This window comes from Saccoglossus kowalevskii, chromosome 4 (genome assembly GCF_978046115.1).
Source record: "Saccoglossus kowalevskii chromosome 4, keSacKowa6.1, whole genome shotgun sequence".
Classification (NCBI taxonomy): Eukaryota; Metazoa; Hemichordata; class Enteropneusta; family Harrimaniidae; genus Saccoglossus; species Saccoglossus kowalevskii.
The window spans coordinates 8636140-8661953 of NC_140644.1; the positions used below are offsets into that span (position 1 = coordinate 8636140).

A 25814-nucleotide genomic window follows, 5' to 3' on the forward strand; every position below is an offset into this window, starting at 1 on the left:
TCTCCAATGGGGCATTACCGCGCGTTATGATTTTTTGACGGACACACATACATACGACACAGTTTAAGTCGTTCTGCTAAGACAAATTCATACAGAAAAATAATACACAGGTGCTTTATTTGGTGTAAATGATATATTTTCTATAATGTTTCTTTTACTCCTCAACATGACAGCGATTTCTATATTTATAAATTTTCACAAAAAATTACGGGAGGGTTGTCACCTGCACACGCACGGGAACAGAGTTTCAAGCGACGATAACAACACACGCTAAAAACGCAAAGGCTCATGGGTTGCTTGTTTGTAAACAATGACACGCTATGGCCATCTGACGCATGCGCAGGTGACGACTCTCTCGCTTTAACCAAAAGTGCCATGACTAGGGCTATAAAGGTAATATACCAATATATCTTAGGTGAGTGCATAACATATTGTGCAGTGACTCTGTGTATGTGTGTTATATTTTTTTGGCGCGGTAATCACGAAAGCCCACAAGATGTACGAATAATATTAAAAGCAATTACAAAATAATAAAAATTTATAGTAAAAATAAAATATATAAAATTAAATTCACGCCATACACCAGATTTTAATCAGATTGTTTACGCGTACATTTATTTTATTTTATATATTTTTATCTTGGCTTTCGCAATTGCTAAACAAAATTATCAACAAATACATAAAATAAAATTGAGATAAATATATGAAAAAAAAATTAAAGCCAACAGTAGGGTCATATTTTAATAAGACTATCACTTTCCCCTGACGCTGAAGATCAACCTGTGCAACATACTAGTACACCCAATGGGTGGCTATCTCCATTGAAGTATAGAACAAGCAACCAAATGGGGTTGTTTTCAAGACTCAAAAGAAGTCTACTTTTCGGTCTCGAAAGGAATCTATGTTCAGCAACTTCAATCATAAAAAAATTGATGAAGACCTGTAGCTTATGGAAAATTCATTAATTTTGACCAAAATCGAAAAAGAAATTAATAAAACAAAATTGACATCAAAATTTGTCAGAACGGAACTATGGCACTGATAGGGTATATGATCCCTCAATCTGATTAAAATTTACGGACAAAATCATTCTTTCAGCAAAATAATTGTAACGTCAAAAAATAATTAAAATAAATAATAATTATAGTAATTATATAAAAAAAATTAAGCCAACCAAGATCTTATTTTAATCAGATTGATGATCACTCAGGGAAACTATCAGTACAGAGTATATCAAGAAAGATTTATTTCTGTGATTTTAATAAAAACTTACGGTACCTTACGTTACATTGTGAATGTAAGGATATACAATAGAATTTGGAAAGATGAAGACGCAATATTTTTTTAATGTAAGACATTTCCCATTTGCCATTATAAAAATATTGTCCTTTATTATATTTAAATATAATCAATTATACAACAGCAAATGTGAAACAACACTTTATTTAAATTTTATACCTCAAATTTGCATAATATTACTGGATAAGAACCAAATAAAGGTCACTGAGTTACAAAGTCTTGTGATGATCAAAATCAAATCAACTCATTTGATAATAATTATCATGTTCAAAAAAATGTTCATTAGAAGAAATCTTGTGTTATTAAGCACTATAAGAAATATACAAAGAATCAGAGCTTAAAAAATCATCAACACTGTGTTTCAAAAAATATCCTCAGCATTACCAAAAATGGAAATTCATTGCTTGCTAACAATTTAAATAAACAATCGTTATATTCAACTGCAATGTAAAATATCTTGATTGTAAAAATTATATATATAAAATATTTAATTTATGTAAATAACCAGAGTTGGTGTGAAAATCTGATTGAATTAATGATATACTCCATGTGTATTCATGGCAAAAAAAAACAATATTTAAAAAAATCTTCAGTTTAAATTATTTACTATTACCTGGTACATGATTAATTCAGATATGTGTTTACAGTTTCTGAAGAATGCATTATTAAAATATTATTAGCAATATTTCTTCAAGGGAAAAAACCCTGATACTAGGTGCTAAGAATGAAATTGGGTTCAAACTTTTAGTTGTTTATGTTTAAAATGGCCAGCATGGACTGGGACAGTAGCGCAGGTTAGTTTCCAGTGTTCCAGCATTGACTTGCATAATTGCTGTGTAAGCTGTAAGCTGTGAAATAAATGAACACATACATATAACATTAGCATACTGTTATATAAACTGTAATATGAGGAAAAGTATGCATAAATTAAGACAGTACAGTGATTGTGTCAACTGATTGTATCAACTTTGACGAGTTTTGAGTTTGACATAATTAATATTATTATACATCTGTTACCGTAACACCGTAAGTTACAACGTGCCGTAATTTTGCAGTATTTTACGGGGTATTTTCATCCCACCATATTAGAAAATGCAAATTCCAAATATGGAATGATTACGCGCGTAAGCATCCTCTAATAATAAAAACAAACATGGCTGCCATCGGGGTTTGACCGGACTCCACACAAAGAAGTTTGCTGTTTCTGTTGTAAACTTTTTGGATTTCGGCATTCCCATGATGTATCCTTGGAAGGAAAAGATGTATAATAACAGTAACTCAGACAGTACGCCTGCATCGATACTCCAGCTGTACTGTCTTTGTGCAAACTTTGAGGTATTCTTGTAATAACCTCATATTATTCGTATAATGTACATCTTTTGACCCACATTTGAGAAGACTCCTTAATTGTCTACATACCTTATTCAGCATCGGCTTTGTACTTAAAACATTAAATATACCAGGAATCCCAACATTCTAGAAATTAACATAGACTCAATGGTTACTATATTATTCTGTTGGAACATATGTACTGATATAAATAACAGGGATATTGTTATCTCATTAATATTGACTGGGTTTTGTTTCATTTTAGTGATATTTTGCTAAATTGAATGCATATGACCATGTAAAATTACAACTCAATGTTTTACTGGAAAATGAAATCTAGTGAATATGAACAAATATCAAAACAGAGAAATTTACCCATTTATAGTATTTTAATAGTTAAAACAATAGATGTATTTTTTATACAGTATACATGTATAAAGATACAATATATGGAGTACCCGTAAATCAAAAATTTTGTCTTAGCGAAAAACAAAACAGTATAAGTTGAATCAATGATGTTTACAGAATGGGGGCTGATTTGTATAACACTTGGTGGAAGACTACGTGGTGGTAAACAGGGCAATAAGCAACCTCTTCACTGAATACTAGTAATTACTACTGTTTAATTCATAATGTGAAAATGGAAATTATCGGCATACCTTCTGTGTTAGTTTTTTCATGCATTTTGTTGCTGGTGTTCTCCGATCATCTATGAACAAAGGCGCTTTCCAGTGATCGTAGTTAGTTTCCAAGATGAACCATGAATGGCCGGTTTCATTCATACTACAACAAAATAAAGGAATTATTATTTTAACTTTGACTGTTATTAGTAGGGAATCCAATATCATATGGACCAGATATTCATATACTGATAGTCTATTAGGCATGCATCACACCCACTCAACGGAGGTCACAATTACGTTTCCTTCCTACATACACAATATTAGTATCTATACTGAATTCATTTGATTCAGAAAAGGATGAAGCTTTCACAAGTCTTTCAGTTACCTCTACATATAATGCAAAAAAAAAATAGATAAATCGATACGAGGAAGAGCAGATATTGGCTATAAATGTGAATGGTAAGTTTTGCATGTGCAGTATTTCACCAGGCAAAAGAGTATTTTGCAATCATTTTTATCGGTAAATAATGCTCATAGTATGTGACATATGACTAATGTTAAACTGAGTATCTATAAGAAAGTAACAAAAAAGTCTTGACAACTGCAAAAAAACGAATAGATTCTTTAGGTCAGCTAACGGAGAACATTCACATTTTTGTTAAACCATTGTTTTCATTCTATATACTGGTATCTGGTTTTATATTCCAACATTATACAAAGTAGATGTATACACTGTAAACTGCTTTAGGGTAATTTCATGAGAGACAATTGTTCATGATGCAGTGAAAATCATACATTTTTGTACATGTAGCAGTGAACATTTCTCTGGGATCCTTATAATGACATAGAGTGTCAGCCTCGTAACAAAATTTTGTCTTAATAAATGCCATAAAACCCTGAAATCCTAAAAATTACTAACAGCGAAAATTAAATGGATGTAGTTTGTAAATTGTGCTAGCTACCAACCTCCAGACGTCATCTGCTTTCAACCTATCTCTGGTGATAACAACCGCTTCTCCTGATTGGTTGCCACCCAGAATGAAATACGTTGGTGCCAAGACTTTGCTGTTTACCAATAGGTCTTTAGCTTCACTGAAACTGATAAGGTACAAATAATTAATAATTGCATAAACTAGTAATTAGTAGAACATTGTAATGAGCTTATCAACAAAACAAGCCAAATTATTCCACATTTCATATTTTTGTTGAGAAATAGAATGTATGCAGATTTACACTACCAGTTTCCTTTTTTTTCATTACAAATCCACAAAATAGTCCAGTTTATAGCCTACACTGTCCTTCAGAAGATTGGAACAAAAATATCCAAATTAAATAAAAACTGAAAATTGACTAAAATTTTTTCTGTTGGCTCCATAATTAATGTTTGTTTCCAGAAATATTGAAGAATATAAGAAAAAGGTACAGAAAAATGTGGACGAGAAAGTCTAATGGCGAAAAGGCTAAGTACAATGGGTGGTTACTATACACAGGTTGGTCTGTATTTACACAGTGAATGATACAGAAAAGAGAAAGTTAGACTTAATTGAGAGGAGATTAATACCTGTTACTGCTATCTAGTGCATCCCTGGTGATAAATCCAATCCATTTAGCATCCCTCTCACCCAATACCCATTCAATAAACCCAATAAATCCACCATTTAGATTAAACCGCTCATTCATTGTGACCGTGAATACATTCTACACAGAAAATAATCATAATAATATTATGAATTTGTTAAAAAAAGCTGGAAAAGCTTTGCCGTTGAATAGAAGTTTGTTTGACATGTTCCTGTCACATGACAAGTAATACAGTTTGTAAGTGAACTCCCGCAACCCAGTAATTACAATTATGCAGATGCTGGAATTCAAAATATAATTGATAGCATCAGAAAGATTCCAGAATTCAAAGCACTGTCCCAATCACAGATGTGTGTGTCAAAATCAATTGCAAAAACAAATTTGCATGGAAAAACACACACTTTTGAAAGCAAAAAATAGCAACTTCAATATTCCCAAATAAAAAAACTAGCTCAAAACTGCAGGAAAAAATAATTTCTAATGGTCTGTCACTTACCGGTTTAATACCAGTGAGTACACCTACATATCCTGCAAAGTGGACTGCTTTGTATACAGTCTTACCAGCCCGCTGATAGTCTACATTGATTGTGATTGGGCGTAACGTCTCCGTAATCCACCATGTGTCGTTTCCGGTGTCCCATCTGTATGCAAAACATAATAAACTTTAAAGAGAGTGTTCTTTTTTCATTTATTTTAAGATTTTTTGCAAAATATCAAAAATTTGTAGTCATTTACATATTCTGCATTTTTACTACACTGTAGTTACAGTCACAGATTCTTTAAAAGAAAAATTTCTGTCAAAATAAAAGTTCTATAAATACTTACCCCAGGAACAAACCAAAGTCCAGATTTCTAGCATGGTATAATTTTCCTGTCAAAATATACAGCAAAAACATTCAAACAAATGAATTTATTTTTTTCATATAAAATTTTATATTATCTTGCATAATCCGAACAAATACTTGCTAACATATAATCTAATGATGATCACATGACACTGAGGTACAGATCACATGACATGATGATGATCACATGACATGGTGCAGGTCACACACCAGGATTAAATTTCTCACAGAAACACATGTAATTTGCAAGAAATAAATGCCAATCAAAGAAAGCTTAGAAAGAACTCCCATGTGCTGAGAGTATTGGAGACACATTAAATATAATTCGAAATTACTTAGCTGAAAACTAATTATGCAAATCAGAAAATTAATATGACCAGATTTGAGTGTAAAACTAATGAGGTCTGCGCAATGTAACAGAAAATCTATGTCTCCAAGTTTAATTGAAATGTGATTAGAACCAAAAAATTATGAATTATTATGCTTATTAGGGAATTAATATGAACAGATTTTTACCCCAAACTAATTAGGTTTGTACATTGTCCTAGAGCATCTTTGTACTAAGTTTCATTGAAATGGAATAATTAGTACCGTAAAAACTCCAAAATTTCGACCCCTCTAAAAATTCGTCAACCTAATTATTTGCCGGGTTTCGGTGTTTTATTTTGTCGCGCGCAGTTATCTAACATGAACAAATTTTACTTTCTGTATGATGTTCTCCAAGCTAGTTTGTAATTTCAGACATTGTTTTGATAACCACGAGTTGAGTCCTGAGAGACTAGATCGGTTTCTGTAGCAACCGTGACGCTATATCCAAACGTTCGCTACATTGTTTCCCATTGCGTTCTCGCGGTACTTGTCTGTTTACCGCCCAAAATTCCCACCAAAGTTCTGCCTCGTGTTAGTCGCGTGTCACACCTAATATGGAATGACAGCGTTATGTTTCGTTTGTATGCGCCAATCATTAGCGTTGTTTTATTTTCGGAACGTTTTGACATGATATATTCTAGAGTACAAACACATGTTTGGCACTTCTCCGATTAGCTGTCACCGAGACAAATGCCGCTCTAACGTTGACAATTACATTAACCAGGCAAAGCGCTGTCGTGAGAAGTCCGATTCAGGCCGTCGCTGTAATTCCTTCTATGGTAGCTTCGCAACTTGATGCTCGTTATGCACACCCTCCTTTCTATGCTCTCTACGATGTCAACTCCTCATGAAGCTATTATTTAGCGATCTATATTTTATACCAAGAAGTATTTGCTGTACAACGTATTGATGTTCATGTTGAGTACAAATAAACCAGTTTGAATTATACCTCACGTCTGTTCAACTCAAGAAAACACAACGCAATCGATGTCCGTTTCAATAACAATTCCGCATGATTAGTCAGTTCGTTTTATGTGACGAAAAGAACACCCCAACGCCTAGTTTTGCGATATAAACTTATCCACCACATAAATTTGGTGCCGAGACCAGGATATCCAATACTGATTCATCATGCCTCGAAGAATCCTAAACAAAGCAATAGATAGACTGAACAAAGTTGTGACTCAATTAAATATCGCGTTGACACTTGCTGAGGATAGAATCCAAGACTTTGAAGTCACTGACAACAAATCTGAAGTATATCGGCTGATCAAAGTAAGCATACTAGCACTTGACAATCGTATCTCAAACTTACAAAAGGCCTGCGACGAAGTCAGAAATTATGCCGATGTTCTGGACGCAGAGTTTACGGAAACTGAAGAAATCGAACTCAAATTACTAGAGAGGTTTAGTTCGATCAATTTATTCCTGACAGAAAACAAGCCAGCGAAGCAAGAAATACATCCAGTCCCACAACTTGGTCAACACGAAGTAAATCAACAACCAATCCCTCCAGATGATCAACAAGCACCGGTCCAACAGCTCGTACCACCGCCGACACCTCAAGTCGTACCGCCGCCGACACCTCAAGTCGCACTGCCGCCGACACCTCAAGTCGTACCGCCGCCGACACCTCAAGTCGTACCACCGCCGACACCTCAAGTCGTACCGCCGCCGACACCTCAAGTCGCACTGCCGCCGACACTTCAAGTCGTACCACCGCCGACACCTCAAGTCGTACCGCCGCCGACACCTCAAGTCGTACCGCCGCCGACATCTCAAGTCGTACCGCCGCCGACACCTCAAGTCGTACCGCCGCCGACACCTCAAGTCGCACTGCCGCCGACACCTCAAGTCGCACTGCCGCCGACACCTCAAGTCGTACCGCCGCCGACACCTCACGTCGTACCGCCGCCGACACCTCAAGTCGTACCGCCGCCGACACCTCAAATCGTGCTGCCGCCGACACCTCAAGTCGCGCCCCCAGTACCGACGTTTCAAGTCGCGTTTCAACCACCTGTACAACAGTTCGATCAACCCGCTAATGCACCAGTGCCTCAAGTAGAAGTTACACAAAATAACTTTTTGAACAATTCAATTCCAACAGCTCATATTTCAGGTATGAATCCACAATACACTCAATTTAATTCTGTTCAATTGCCACGTATTGATTTGCCCGTCTATTCAGGCGAGTATACGGGGTGGGCTGAATTTTGGGATATGTTCAATGCTGCTGTAGGTTTAAATCCACAACTTAGTCCTATAATCAAATTTGCTTATTTGAAAAGGTCGTTAGAGGGGGAGGCTCTAGAAGTAATAACCGGCTTAGATCTTACTATAGTAAATTACAGTTTGGCACTCCAGCTTTTGACCGAACGATTCGGCCAGCCACATCAAATTATCGCTGCTCACATGCGTGCATTACGCACAGCAGACGCACCCAATTATGATGCCAATTCTTTACGGAAATATCATGATACCCTGGAAAAGCACATCAGGGCACTTCGTTTATTAGGTGTACCAGAGGCGGGCTATGAGAAACTCCTCATACCCATGATACTGGATACATTCCCAGTTCAATTTCAACAAAGTTTAGCGCGATCCAACCCAAGCGGGGAATGGACGTTAGTCACACTCAGTCAGCACATGTTACACGAGGTTAAAATCCTCGCCATAGGTCAGGTAGATTACGACACAAACCCTTCAGCAATACATGCTTTCACCCAGAGTACACATGACTCAACACAGTTCAAGTCCAAACGATATGAGCGTCGTAATTACAATAATACTGACAAATCTTACAGTGGTACCACATATTCTGATCAACAGAAACAAAACCATGTCACACAAACTGATCACACTCATGGTAGAACACAAATTGGTGACAGAACCCCACATTGCATATACTGCAAAGGCAAGCATTACACCACAAATTGTACAAATATTTCAACTAGAAAGGATCGAGTCGAATTTATTACCCAAAATAAACGATGCTTTAATTGTTTGGGAAAGCACATGTTGTCTCAATGTAAGTCGCATTTCACTTGCCGTGTTTGTAAGAGTAAACATCATACGTCAATTCATTTTGATAAATCTGGAACTGCGCAAACAAATTCAACGAATTCTAGCACGGCAAACTCGCATTTTTCACATTCAGCAAATACTGGTGAACAATCGCGTTTTACCGGGAGTGACTCAAAAATTAACTCTGACAGTCCGCGACGCGCAATGCTTCAAACCGCACGAGTTAGTACGCATTTTCGAGGTACTAACTGTGTTGCTACCCTCCTATTTGACAATGGCAGTGATAGAAGCTTTGTCACAAACTCTTTCGCACGTAAACTAGGTGTAATCCCAAATTATAACGAATTATTGAGTCTGAATTCGTTCTCCAATCCGCGTTCCGGTGTGCAGTCCATACCGAGAACCACGCTGTCACTACAAAGCAAAGATGGCATTAAATCCCCGATCGATGTACTGATGGTCGACTGTATTTCCGAGGGATTGGAGAACACTGTAACTTACGATATTGCACGTTTGCCACATTTGAGAGGTCTATCGTTGGCCTATCCGCCGTCAAATCGATCCACATTAAACATCGATATTTTGATAGGCGCCGATCATTATTGGGATTTTGTTATACACAACTCACGCATAGTTAGGGGCAAACCAAACGCTATACCGACTGTCTTTGGGTACCTATTGTCAGGGCCTTTCACTACACACAACAGGACAAACAAAACAAATTCATTCACCATTGCTTCTATCCGAGCACATGACAGTGTAATGGAAAAAATGATTGCTAGTTACTGGGACCTGGAGTCAGTGGGTGTTAAAGATACGATTACAAGACAGCAGGCACTCAACATTACACATGAACAACAATACAAAGAATATACCGAAAAATCCAAAATTGAAAATAATATTTCGACCCCAAAAGTGTCCGAGAAATGTGCCCAGTGTCCGACCACTGGTACGAGTGACACCGTTAGCGATCGACCGCTACTTTGTACGCCCCCAAGTCAATCCAGAGGACATGTCAATTCGGAGAACGAAATTAGTCCTCATTTCCATAAATCAGCAGAAGATTTCATAAAAACTGCTGAAACAGTGTCAGGAGATATCATCGATACAAACCGCGAACCTCCTGAGCTACAAAACTCCAAAATTAATGATCAGATCGTTTCGTTACATGTCGCCTCTGAATCTGACAATTTACTCGGCCACCATTTTGAACTTCACAATGAGCCAAACATCGCACCGAAGGAGATTATTCACGCAACTGAATCAAACTCAGAACCTAGTCTTGAAAAGATTATCGATATTCGCCGTTTCAACGATCTACATCGTCTGTTGAAAGCAACTGCTTATATATTTCGTTTCATTTCGAAACTCAAATCCAAATTGAACCACACTCCGAGTAATTTGTCAAGTAGACTTGCTCTCTCAACACAGGAGATATACGACGCGGAACACGCTTGGTTGACATCGATTCAGTCAACACATTTCGGAGACGTTGTCAGTTCTATTCGGAGACAACAATTTAGACATGGCGTACTTCAAAAACAACTTAAACTATTTCTTGACGATAAGTCAATACTGCGAATTGGTGGTCGGCTTCAGAATACCGACTTTCCTTTCGAAACCATGCATCCAATACTCCTTCCTGGTAAACATCGGTTTACTACGCTCATAATTCTTGATGCTCATCATTTATTAAACCACGGTGGGCCGTTAACCACAGTTAACAAAATTCGGGAAAAATATTGGATCACCGCGATTCGCAGACATGTGAATTCTACATTGAGATCTTGTGTCGTTTGTAAGAAGGTCGATGGAACTCCATTTCCCCTTCCTACTCAAGCTCCACTTCCTGATTTTCGAGTGAAGGAAGCAGTCCCATTCGAATTCTGCGGAACAGATTACACGGGACATTTGTTCGTTAGGGACCAACACACTGGTCTTTCTAGTAAAGTTTATGTACTAATTTTTACTTGCGCCTCAACTCGATGTATTCACTTAGAATTAACTCAAGATTTGACCGCCGCATCATTCATTTTGGCTATGCGACGTTTCACTGCTCGACGGTCAACGCCCCGGAAAATGATCTCAGATAACGGTTCCACATTTATAGCCGCCGCTAAGATTTTGAAAGGACTCGAGTCCAGTCCTGAGGTACAAAACTATCTTACCAAAAATCGTATATCGTGGCGTTTTAATCCTAAACGAATGGCGTGGGCCGGAGGCCTATTCGAGAGAATGATAGCCATAACAAAAAATTGCTTGAAGAAAATTCTAGGTCGTGCCAACGTGACTTTTACCGAACTATTCACAATTTTAGTCGAAGTCGAGTCGTCAATAAATGACCGCCCATTAACTCATCTCTCCGCAAGTGTCGAAGATTTAGCTCCACTGACTCCATCCCACTTGTTAAATGGACGTCAGATTAGAATGTTACCCCCAGCTATTCCTAGTGTTTCTGAACCCAATTTTGAGATTGATAATATTACTGCAAATAAAAGAGCTATGTATTTATCCTCCCTTCACAATGCTTTTAGTAAGAGATGGCAAAGAGAATATTTGACATCACTTACTGAGCGTCACTTGAATCAAATCAAAGGGACAACCAATAATTGTATAAAGGTGGGGGATATTGTCCAATTACACCAGGACATCAAAAAACGATGTCATTGGTTACTAGGTCGTGTAACTAAATTGCTTCCAGGCAAGGACGGTATCGTCCGAGTAGTGGAAATACAAACCAAAAACGGCTCAACAAATCGTTCTATACACCATCTTTATCCACTCGAACTAAATGCAGAAACACCAGAGAATACACTCTCAATTCCCGAGGAAGTTATTGGTAGTCCCTCCGTTGAAAATGAATTTTCTAGTCAAATCCACGACTTTTCTAGTCGGCCCGAACCAAGGGCTTCAGCGCTCAAAGCGAGCGAAAGTATACGGCAAATGTGCCGTGATGGTGTTGTATAACTTTGTAGAATTTTGAACTTTGTATTGCACTGTAACTTTATTTCAAGTTTTCAATGAGAATCATTTGTTCCGTGCAGTAAATCAAAACCTGCAATGTGTTCATGATATACTGTATTGATATACCGTGTTATTTGCTGTTTTAGCTAAGATTGAAACTCACAATTCATATCTGATGTTCAATGTGATTGACATGTGTTTATTGTTGAGAGTCTGTCATTTAAATTTCAGAGATTTATTCAAGTTAATTTTAAAATTTATCATGTTCGATTCAGGTTATCCCGAGATCTTCTCGTGATTTTTGCGCCCCGGAGTATGTCGCGCGCAGTTATCTAACATGAACAAATTTTACTTTCTGTATGATGTTCTCCAAGCTAGTTTGTAATTTCAGACATTGTTTTGATAACCACGAGTTGAGTCCTGAGAGACTAGATCGGTTTCTGTAGCAACCGTGACGCTATATCCAAACGTTCGCTACATTGTTTCCCATTGCGTTCTCGCGGTACTTGTCTGTTTACCGCCCAAAATTCCCACCAAAGTTCTGCCTCGTGTTAGTCGCGTGTCACACCTAATATGGAATGACAGCGTTATGTTTCGTTTGTATGCGCCAATCATTAGCGTTGTTTTATTTTCGGAACGTTTTGACATGATATATTCTAGAGTACAAACACATGTTTGGCACTTCTCCGATTAGCTGTCACCGAGACAAATGCCGCTCTAACGTTGACAATTACATTAACCAGGCAAAGCGCTGTCGTGAGAAGTCCGATTCAGGCCGTCGCTGTAATTCCTTCTATGGTAGCTTCGCAACTTGATGCTCGTTATGCACACCCTCCTTTCTATGCTCTCTACGATGTCAACTCCTCATGAAGCTATTATTTAGCGATCTATATTTTATACCAAGAAGTATTTGCTGTACAACGTATTGATGTTCATGTTGAGTACAAATAAACCAGTTTGAATTATACCTCACGTCTGTTCAACTCAAGAAAACACAACGCAATCGATGTCCGTTTCAATAACAATTCCGCATGATTAGTCAGTTCGTTTTATGTGACGAAAAGAACACCCCAACGCCTAGTTTTGCGATATAAACTTATCCACCACATATTTACCTCCAAATTTTCGACCCCACTAACAATTGCCGACTCATTCTTATTCGAAAATTGCGACCAGTTTTAGTTTTCCCCCAAACGAAAAAAAAAAACGATGTGAGCGTTCAAACGGGACCTTCCTCGAAGGCATGAATCCGGGTTTCTGATTGACTGAGAGATTTTTATTTTATTGGTAACGAAAATATATTCTAAATAAACGAAGTTTCAAATAAAAACGAACACAAAAATCTCGGCATGCTGCGTTTCTGAATTGTTGATTATTACCGTACTCAGTAGTGATTATAATAATGTACACAAAATAAATTTGTTGAATGGTTATGAAATACAAATAAAAGTCAACTTAGTTTCATTGTAAGCGAATGATTCCGGTCTCGTATAAACGTTTGATGCTGTAGGATATCTTAGGTCAAATAGGTCAAATCGCTAATTAACCAATCAAAAAGCTGGATGATGCCAACGTGTTCAAATTACCATAGCTTATTTAAATATGTTAATGTTATTGAATGCAATGCGGAAGAGATTGATGTTGTAGTACGATATTTTGGCTTGGATTTTGATGCGAAAACGGCATGATTTTTTTTAAATAAAAAAATTAGTTGTTTTTAAAAAATAAACTGGTCATCTGAAGAATAATTTAACATTGTTCACAGTGATAACAGCTCATTCTCGAAAGGAAGCTTACCCGCTCACGCTAGTCACGATAAAAATCATACACGTGTACTCTTGAATAGACAGACGTCAATGACTACGGTAAAACTTAGACTCTATTTTAGCCGGCAGGATTGATTGAAATGTCCGAAAAATGACGCCAAAATACACCTTAAATGTCCCATTTTATTTTCTTAAATCCCATTTTATTTTTTAATCCAAGGGCGAATTTACGGCAGAATCTGGTCCCTCAAATAAGGGACACGTGAGCTTTGATTCTAACCAGATACATTGCACTGGGTCGGGGAGATAGTTTGCTAAACTTCCATGTATCTTTTGTCCAATGGGTACCTGTACTTCGAACATTCGCAAGTTTTCCTAGGTAGTGCGAGACAGCTTTGTCTTTTGACCTATTAGTTTTGTGTTGACCTCTTCTCCGCATCTTGATGTTTTGTTTTGCTTGTCATAATACTCACTGATTGATGACTTTGTTTAGATTTTGAGTTACAACTCGGCCACGACCTTTGCTTTTACCGTGAAACATGGGGAAGTTTACGTTTGCTGATTTCTATTCTGAAAAATTCGACCGCCCGAAAATGCACCTTAATTTTGACTCTAAAAACACGTCACATTTCTAACACAAATTATTTAAAACCGGTCGAAATTTTGGAATTTTTACAGTACTTTAGATATCAGTGTGAAAGCTTAAAATTGGTTAATTATGCAAATTAGGTAATTAATATGTACAGATTTTAACCCACAATTATTCAGGTCTGTCTATTGTCCTACAGCATCCATGTACATTCATTGATATGTGATGTATAGTACCTGAGATATCAGTGTGAAAGTTGGTTAATTATGCAAATTAGGTGATTAATATGCACAAATATTTACCAGAAACTAATTGGGTCTGCATAATTCTAGATTCATTGAAATGTGATGATTAGTACTTTAGATATCAGTAGAAAAGCTGAAAATTAATTATGCAAATTAGGTAATTAATATGCACAATTATTTACCCTAAAACTAATCAGGTCTCTGCATAGTCCTAAAGGATCTATGTACCAAGTTTCATTGAAATGCGATGATTAGTACTTGAGATACCCGTGGAAAAGGTGAAAATTAACTAATTATGCAAATTAGGTGATTAATATGCACAATTATTTATCGAAAACAATCAATCTCTGCATAGTCCTTGAGTATGTAAGTACCAAGTTTCATTGAAATGTAATGCTAACTACTTATATCAAATGCTGAAAATTAATTAATTATGCAAATTAGGTAATTAATATGTACTGATATTACCATAAAAACTATCAGGTCTGTGCAGTGTCATATGACATCTATGTACCAAGTTTCATTGAAATGTGATGATTAGTACTTATATCAAATGCTGAAAATTAATTAATTATGCAAATTAGGTAATTAATATGAACTGATATTACCATAAAAACTATCAGGTCTGTGCAGTGTCATATGACATCTATGTACCAAGTTTCATTGAAATGTGATAATTAGTACTTGAGATATCAGTGGAAAAAACGAAAATTGACTAATCATTATGCAAATTAGGTAATTAGTATCCACGGATTATTACCAAAAACTAATCAAAACCTAGCATTAGTTCAGAGCATGTATGTACAAAGTTTCATCAAAATCCAATGAGTGGTTGTTTAGATATCAGTGGAACAATCATGGAACAGCTAAAAATCAGCTAATTATCATGCAAATTAGGTAATTAATATGCACGGATTTTTACCAAAAACTAATCAAATCTGCGCATATGTTAAGAGCATCTATGTACCAAGTTTCATCAAAATCCAATGAGTGGTTGTTTAGATATCAGTGGAACAATCATGGAACAGCTAAAAATCAGCTAATTAACATGCAAATTAGATAATTAATATGCACGGATTTTTACCAAAACTAATCAAATCTGCGTATATGTTCAGAGCATCTATGTACCAAGTTTCATCAAAATCCAATGAGTGGTTCTTTAGATATCAGTGGAACAGTCATAGAACAGCTAAAAATTAGCTAATTATCATGCAAATTAGGTAATTAACGAGCATGGATTTTTACCAAAACCTAATCAAATCTGCGCATTGGCCCAGAGCATCTATGCACCAAGTTTCATCAAAAACCGATGTATGGTTCTTGAGATAGCAGTGGAAAAGTCGGACACACATACACACATACACACATACACACATACACACACACACACTAACTGCAAAGACTCCCATTATGTGCTTCGCACATGGGAGTCAAAAATAAGACATAACAAATTTATAGAACAATAATCAAAAGATATCAATTTCACCATCTGATTAGGTGGTTTGCCAAGCTGATTCTCGAAAAGATTAGCCAGTTATGAACTCATTACAAATTGTTCATTGTTGCTTCAAAAGTTATCGCTACCCCAGAAAGTTATCGCTACCCAAGAAATTAATTCACAAAGAAAATTTGGCCCCAGATTCTTAGTTTTTAAAAAAGTGCAAGGATACAACTTTAGTTTCAGGTGTGAAATATGTGGACAGAGAGCTAATAACATGACATGACAGGCAAAACACTAATGAGAAAATAAACTAAAAAAAGAATATATATATATATGATTCTAACCACCATTCAAATTTGATTACATACATATCAAGTAAATATTATAATTTAAATTTCATCCATATGCAAATTTACCCCATCTAAGTAAAGAATTCATAACAAAAATAGAACAGATTTTTGAAAAGAAGTATATCATACTGTAAATACTTTATTTTTGCTTTGAATTTATTATCACTATTTTCACTGAAGGGGTGATCGAGTAAAAAAAAAAGCGAATAAACCTTTTTTTCTATATTTTAAATTTGATTCATCAAAAATTCAGGGAAAATAAATTTAAAATAAAAAGACGCAAAAAGTCTTTTCAGGAAAAATTAATTGCAGCTAAAGTATTTTACAGTACAATAAAATAGTTCTACTAATTTTACCTTGTTCATCTTCTGCAATAATGGATGTGCAGAGTGTGAAGATTTCATAAAATACATTGTACAACACGACTTCACCTGAAGGAAGGAAACAGTGTTATTACGCCACAATGATATTTCTCATAATACCTATAATCTACTGTACAGCGAATTTGGCAATGACAGATGATGATTTGGCAATGACAGATGATGATTTGGCAATGACAGGTGATGATTTGGCAATGACAGGTGATGATTTGGCAATGACAGGTGATGATTTGGCAATGACAGGTGATGATTTGGCAATGACAGATGATGATTTGGCAGTGACAGATGATGATTTGGCAATGACAGATGATGATTTGGCAATGACAGATGATGATTTGGCAATGACAGATGATGATTTGGCAATGACAGATGATGATTTGGCAATGACAGATGATGATTTGGCAATGACAGATGATGATTTGGCAATGACAGATGATGATTTGGCAATGACAGATGATGATTTGGCAATGACAGATGATGATTTGGCAATGACAGATGATGATTTGGCAATGACAGATGATGATTTGGCAATGACAGATGATGATTTGGCAATGACAGATGATGATTTGGCAATGACAGATGATGATTTGGCAATGACAGGGTATGTTACATTGCCAGGTAGTACTTTGACAAGGGTTAAGAAGAAAGTAAGGGACAACATCAAAAGTTCAATGTCGGATAAAAAACTTAATTCCTTTAGTTTTTTCTCAAACCCCCCTACCCCCCACTGAAACTTAATTGATAAATATTGACCATGGCGTCAGACTACATTCACAATTAAATACAAATTGATAATCCGACAGTAGTATGGCGTAGCAGTTGGTTGTCGGATGGGTGTAAACAGACTTTACACTCGAACCAAACTATTTTCTCGTCTTGAATGTTTGTTTTTTTCCATTTTCTGTTATTTTTGTCCATGACTGGATAGAGAGAAAAAAAACGAATTACAAATACTGCAAGATTTTTTAGACTTCATTAAAAAATAAAATCGTTTTTGTAGGATAGAAACTTTTTGAGGTCAAAACCCCCCACCCACAAATTAAAGCAAATAAGTTTTTTATCCGACATCGATCTTTTGACGGCGTCCCTAAAAATGAACAACATTGATATCTATGTTAAGAGAAGCTACATGATCCACTACCATTCTTACATATAATTTTTGATTAATTGGCCTTTCATAATAATTGGCCTTTTTTTTAAATTGAGATTGAAAACCACATGTTCACAAAAATTGGAATTCCTTACCAATTATCCATCTACCTTTCTCTAGTTCTGTCCCCCCCCCCTCTCATTCATTAAATCTATAATCCAACTCCCCCGTCTAAAATATCACCCCCTTTTCTAATAATACTGTTTTATTTCAAATAACTTACCAAGTTTGAGGCCACTAGCTGCTGCTATACCAATAATTTCTTCATTATATGGAGCTGGTAGTGTGGAAACAATTTTGTCCTACAAAGATACAAAGACACATAACTAAAACCCGGTAAAATATGAGAAATTACATCACGAAGAGAAAATGAGTAAAAACCTAAGCTGTTACTTTTGCAGCTAGGTGACACTGATTAAATTGCATTGACTTACTAGAGATATATTTAAGTATATTCCAACCAGTGCATGTAACAATGTGATGGCTTTAAAATGACAGTGTCTGCTTACCTAACACCCATGTAAGCAAGTCCCACCAGGTTAATAAAGTTAGTAAAGTAAAATCACCAAAGTTTTTCAACTGTAGCGATATAATTATACTCTGAACAAAATCTGACTACAAGAAATGGTGAAGCAAATCAGTCCAGGTATGACTGAGAAATGGCAAATGTTAAAATGTTGTTTTTTTCAAGAAAAGTGGTTGCCGATTAAAAAATTCATAAACAAATTAACAAGCATTTACGATAGTGGCATGTCAGTCTACCAACTTTAAAAATCAGTCCAAGCATGACCTAGAAAAATGTTGTTGAATTGACTGACACATGGACATAAATATACAAATTACATCTTAAGGAACTAAAAACAAATTAAAAGAAAAATTGTGACATGTGACATACATAGTAGCAGTCTATGTACATTGTAACCAACTGTTTGTGATGTATTTTGTCTTATTTGCATATATACCATATTTGCTCTAATACACATAAAATAAAGTTTGCAAATAGATTGGATCATTAAATTATTACGACATTGCAATTCATATACTCATGTAAATAAGTGTATGATACTGATAAAAGAAAATATAACAATGATAATTAATCTGTTTCCAAACAAATCAATTAAATAATGAAATGATCCTGTAATAACAACATGTGTAATGAGTGACTGTGCAACAACAACAGTTCCATTTATTATTGAGTATATATCCTTATGAAACGTACGTAGTTTAAAGACGTGTGTATTCCAAGTACATTCAATACATGTTTTAGTCTGTCCATTATTGCAGACTGATAAAAGTCCAGAATGGCCGTTCGGTCTACAGCCGACGGGCATCAGCACTATACTATTCCAAACTTTAACAGCCAACATTCAGAATGACTACTCCCCTCCCCCCGGTTTTTCTGTGGGTCTATTGGCAGGAAAGTCCAGGGCCGTTTTTTGGTCCCAGTCCATTCCTGCATGCTTGTATACAAAACTGACCAAATCATGCTAGATTTACTGAAATTTTAATACTAAAGATCAAGTACTTTTGATACTTACAAAATGTTTATCCACAAATTCAATCAGCGCACCGTTAAAAAAAGAGCCTGTCAGATTTTTAATCACATTCAGCATATCACCAAACTGAAATTAAAAAGTCAGTATAGTCAATGAGTAAAACAAACAAAAATAGTTTTATACTAACTCAGTGTAAAATAAAAATGGCGAAACATATTTTGACATAATTTGTTGCAACATTTTGCAAATTTTTGTATATTTTACTACAACTTTTTTGTAAAAGAGCAGTGGTCATCCATGGGTGGTGGGCAGTTTGAATTTCATGTACACAATGTACGTCACTATGAGTCCCATATCGAACAGGACGCAACGCGATGACCACCGCCCTTTACAATTTGAACAAAATGAACATGATTTTATATTGGTTATTGATCAGAATTTTGTTTAAAAAAATGCTAAAAAACCGTTTTAAATCACGGAAAATGCAAAACTTTAATTTTTTTCTATATTTTTACAAACATTTTGATCAGAACTTTCATCAAATACATAAAATGTATATCTTCACAGTGCGGCGAATGTAATACTGAACTAAGCCGAAATACACATCACATAGTTTGATGTCATAAATATACGTGTACTACCAAAGATTATTTGGGGGGGGCAAGGGTTATTTTCGTTCAACGTAATTGCAATATATTTTTGTTCCTACAACATAAATTGAAAAAAATAAATCCGTAATTCTGTAATCACAGGCTAGACGTAATCAATCAAATATTTTTTTTGTACACTGTAAAAATGTGTCATTTTTCTCGGTACGTACACGAATTTACATTCAAATAAAAAAAGTTGAAAGAATAATCCAGGGAAATTATATTTTCGAAACTGTAAAACGACTAGATGACACAATTCACTGCAAAAGTCAATTTTCACTGTAAACTGTAAAATTGTAAAAGGCCCTTTTCATTTCCCGTAAAACTGTACCAGCTACCCTACCCCCCCACTACCCCCCCCCTCTTATTTCATTGTACATTCTACAAGAAGGTTACTCACCTTCCCAAATTATATATGGTTTGATAACAGGTTACAAGAAAAATCATTCATGATTGCTACCTCACGTGTTGATTTTCAGAATTATTTTTCAGTGGCACAATAAAGATAAATGTATTGAAGGTGCCACAGTCATTGTGGCATGCCATGTTCAATGTAGGTCCCATATATACAACATGTGTATGTTGCACACTGTTTTTTCATACAATATTCAAAAGCACAATGTATGTCGCTGGAATAAAATTTGAATAAATAAAACAAAACATGTCTTTGCTTATTTGTTTATTTGTATCGCACTTGAAGCTGACTTTGTGCACATTGAATGTTGACTGTGGTGGTAACAATATTCACATGATTGTATACAGTAAAATGAACAATACCCTTTGTCTATATCATCAACTAAGTAAATCAAAGTCTGAAGTTGTGATCAAGATAACACCTACAATCACTGATTGTAACAGGCATACAATATACGCCCCTTTTTTTCAAAGTTTATTAACCATACAGGGCCTACATTAATCCTAACCTCAACTTTTGACACCTTTAACAAAAATTAAATCTGCATAATTTTTTCCATATTTTTTCGTAAATTTTGATCAAGACCTACAACTGATACAAAATTATGTCCATTTGGTTCAAAATTATCTAAACTATTGTAGAAAATTACATAAATATAGGCAAAATGTTGCACCATCATTTTGAAAGGAACGTGCGCTCAAATGGTTGAAAATTTGTCAATTGCTCAGCATGTTGGACTACCGTATTAGTCATCAATTTAGCTTCCTACTTTTTATTGAGATTGCAGTGCTACCAATTTTCAATAGTATTTTATTATATGGAAATTAACAAAAAATGCTGTACTTTTCTGTAATTTCTTTTATAAGGTGTGCGCTACAGAATGTACCAACCAATCAAAGTAATACCGGTATAAATACATTGATTTTTTTTTTTTACAGATAATGAAAAGTACAAGAATATACTAAATTCACTTTCATCACAAGTAAATGATAATACAGAGTAATATTTCGTATCCAGTCATCCCAGGTATCAGCTAAAAATTTGTAGATTAAAGTTTGTCAATTTTTTTCAGATTTTTGTCCAAATATTTTTTAAAAAATGGAAAAAAATTTCAACATGATTTTTAAGATAGTCTGAAAATAGATTATTGGTAAATTGCACCCATTTTTTTTACAAACAAATTGACTAGAAACTTTTTTATTTTTTTCTGGGCCTCACCTCTTGTGCCTTGTCCTTCATGACTTCATTCCATCTGTCCTTTGGATCCAAGTCCAGGTTGATCACGTAGTTTGGTACAGCGGTTTCGGGTTTCGGTGGGTATACATCAAACCGACAATCTTCTGTGAACTATGAAAGTAAATACAATTGCAATGACTCAAACCGCTTGTGTATATGATATAAATTTTGTCACTGAAAAAAGTTTAATGACCATAAATTTATATTTAATTTTATATTAATAAAATTTATTCTTGTAGTTATGTAATACTGTTCGAACACATCAGTTTCACAAACTAACTTATTTCATTTGAATAGATAAATCCATCTGACTTGAAACAGTTTTATTGAAATATAAAAAAGAAAAAACAAGATATTTGCAAATAACTTAGTTGACTTTGACAATGACAACTACGAATTCTTAAAGTGCCTGTGCAATAATATATAAAATTACATGTAGATGCAGACCTAATTTTATGTAGCAAGCTGTTCAAATAAAAATAAAGAGCTTGTGTTTACGAATATAAATTTGTCATTTATCTAAATGACAAAAATGAATGTTTAAATTTAAAATAAGAAAATTATTTAAATAAGTTGGCGACAGACTGTGATATTTAAAGTAATATAACCGCGGTAAAAATAATTATTTTTTTTTAATTTTTGGGATTTCAGGATCTCAGCTTCATGATTTTCATGGTCCATATACAATATTAGTATTATACCTGATTGGTCACATAAAAAATAACCCATAAATTCATCTATTTTGTTGACTACCGGGGTAGTTGGAAAGTAGCATTAAAATGTGCTGTACACTTTTATGGGTAATATACTACCTGTACTAACAAGCGGAAGAGCTTGCTTGGAAGCCCATCAAAATTTGCTACAGGCTAGGAATTTGTGGAGAGATCTCTATGCGACAATTAACCTTATTATTTCATGCAGTTTCTTGAGTTTCAGTCAAACAGTATTCTGACCAATAACGTGGCAGCAACTCATCTTAAAATACTGACAAGCAACATGTTGCTGTTGCCAACCACTAGTAAATATATATTCAGTCAGAAAATGTACTCTAACTTGTTTTTGATTGAATATACAACAAGAAAGAGATAGTCGTCATATCATTTGACATGTCGGCCGAGCTCACGTTAAATTGTGGAAGAGTAAATTTTATGTTGCTTTCATTTCCTTGTTTCTCCTTTCATGGCAGTTTTTCTTCATTATAGCGTTAATTTGGTGTAATTAGTCAGTCATTGTATATGTCATTTTAGTGTTTATTTTACGATACATTGGGTTCATGAGGGCTCAAATTTGTTTTAGAGACATTTATAAATATTATTAAAACATTTATTTATTCTTATTTATTTGTATTTCATTTGAATCAAAATATAATTATGCTTTCATTGGCTGTGGAAACCATTAATTAACGGCCATTACCCACGAGCCTTTGTAGGATCTATTTTTTGGCTGATTCGATGTCATGAATGCAAAAAAATGGATCTAATCAAATTTGTTTGAAATGCTGAAATTACAATGATTCGTTTGCTGAAATAAAATTAAAAGAATAGGAGAGGTCAGAGGTTAACCACTATTCATCCACTAAGGTTTGTGATTGGTCAAGTTGCTTTCAATCGCCATTTGAAAGTTATAAACAATTATGAATATTTTATATGAAACAATTAAATTCATGCCTCACGAAACCAGGTGTATTTTAATACCTTTAAAATAAACAAGTGTGAACTACAGTAACAACAAAAAGGGGAAAGGAACGTAATATTCACCATCAGAGGATCTTCATTTTTTGACCTCCATTATTTCCGGTGTCAAGGAAGTATCATGGTACTGAACGGTCAACGCACTTTTGATTTGTTTTGACCACGGAGGGGAAATAATAACATAAAAGATCGACTAAGTAGTATGGGCAAGTTGTCATATGGTTACAAATGTTAGTCAGAGCACGGACGTACTAGAGAGTACGTCCATGGTCAGAGACACTTAGGAGAGGCGATCTCGAGAACTGAATATACTACTATACTACGGCTCGGTGCATATTTTGTAAATGACAACACCTTTCTGAGAAGATAACCGCGACTATACTTACTGGGGGTACATCCTGCGAGAGAACAACGAAGGGCAGCACTGCCAGCAACAAAACAGAAACGACGAAGTTCATTGTCAGTGCAGTGGTAGTGTGAAAACCCAAGCAGAATACGATAACAACACCAGCCTGCTGAGTTGTGATCACCTGACTAAAAGTAGGTAAATAATATTACAGTATTCAGCGTGGTGGCGCTCCGTCATTTTGTGAACAAGTGCGCAGCCAGCGACAGAAACAAGAAACTCTAGTTTTCGGGGGTGTCACAAATACGGATCTATTTTTCATTGAGCGCCTGAGGTTCACAATTCAAAACACTGCCCTTTGTACATTTTAGGATTGTTAAGGAAAACCTTATAGTTGACTAAGACTAGAAAGCTTTTCTAAAAGTTAATAAAAGTAATTTTATTTAGTTCATCATTATCCATAGAATGTGGGGTATACAGAAAATACACATGTAGCTCAGACGTCCCCAACCTTATTCTGTCTCTTATTTTCCAGACAGACAACTAAAATTCGATACAGACAATGAAAAACGTTACTTTTCTATAGCGTACATTGCAGGTCACCGACGTGATCATCACGTTGACGAAGCGTGGGAAGACAACTGACTGGATACATTAATGATTCCACTTGCCTTTGATCTATTGTTAATTTCGTTCGGTACGTGACAGTATCACCTAACGCGTCAATAAAATGAAAAGCCTCAAATTGAAAATAGGATTTTTAATTTACGTTGTTCATTTCAACATCTTATTTTTGAAAGGGCGATGTTGCCACCACAAGCATAACTTTGAAAACTTCAGCTAAACTTTAAATTGTGATTACTTAACGAAAGCTGAAATTACGCCTAAAAACAAAAATGTTAGATTCCAGAAAATATTAGAAATTAACTTGGCCGCCATTTGCCACGAACTATCAACAAGTAACGGTTTCAAAAATCTGTAAAAGTGTATATGACAATTATTTTCAAATTATCGATCATGTATTGAGCCAGACTTATGTGAAGGGCTAGCCTTTGCTTTTTCCATATATCAGAAAAATATTCTCCGTATTGAATAAATGACATAACAGTAAAAGTAAAGTAAAACAAAGGGACAAATATAAATATCGCGGATGACGACCTACATATGATTGTATTGACTTATAAGCGAGCAAATATAACATACAACAAGGAAGTATCATTACAAACAACAAAACTAAACTAAATTGACCGACAAGGACATCCAAGACGTGTACATAAGCATCACAGTACATTTACAAATTACCAAATTTATTACCTGAAAAAATAAATTATTCATGATATTACACACATTAATGTCGAATAAGGGGTATCCAATTCGCTGCGAATTCAGTCTTTGTTGTTGTTAATACTTTGCACGTGACAATATTCATTTGACCTTCAATTCTTATCTGGGTTTCACTTTTTTTTATTTGTATGTACGGCTATATTTATTTTTTAAGTTTTATAACCGTTACAAGGTCCAGGAACAAAAAGAAGCGGAGAGAAATATCCGCAGTAAAAATAATACCTTGGAACTTTATCTAGAGAAACTGCAATGTTTACACCGAAATACCGATATATAAAAAAACTCAATAATGGCAAGGAAACCAACAATATTCGTTGTTGAATTGGTGATTCGTTCTGATTTATATCTACAACCAATCCAAGCTTATTGTGCTTCGTTAACAGTAATGGTTAATGATTGACACTCTCTGAAATACTCACTCCTTGCTTTGCTCGTTCGCATATAGATTTCTATGCTGTGACAATTTAGCCACGCATCCCCTCTATTGTACGTGTGATATCATGATTACAATTATCTGACCTGTGTTGGAAAAAGGCTGTTACTAGTAGTAACATACATACATACACACCCGCTTATTTATAATAAAAAAAAACTAAATTTTACGACACGCCGATATCAAGTCGTGTGTATACGGTTCAGTTCGAGTGAGTCAGTGTGCGCGGGGGGGGGGGTTATGGCGATGTA

The 25814-nt window shown here is 35.3% G+C and overlaps 1 protein-coding gene across 1 annotated transcript; it reads right to left on the reverse strand.

The window, feature by feature from the left end:
• Positions 1-90: 90 nt before the first annotated feature.
• LOC102808956 (acid ceramidase-like) lies at positions 91-23964 on the reverse strand. The gene is made up of 12 exons (XM_078008805.2): positions 23827-23964; positions 21732-21860; positions 19491-19574; positions 18176-18254; positions 16779-16853; positions 5655-5700; positions 5326-5470; positions 4813-4949; positions 4218-4349; positions 3288-3411; positions 2719-2775; positions 91-2147 (listed from the first exon to the last, which is right to left on the reverse strand). Exons 1-12 carry the CDS (start codon positions 23896-23898, stop codon positions 2058-2060), a joined length of 1170 nt encoding a protein of 389 aa, XP_077864931.2. The 5' UTR covers positions 23899-23964; the 3' UTR covers positions 91-2057.
• Positions 23965-25814: the final 1850 nt, after the last annotated feature.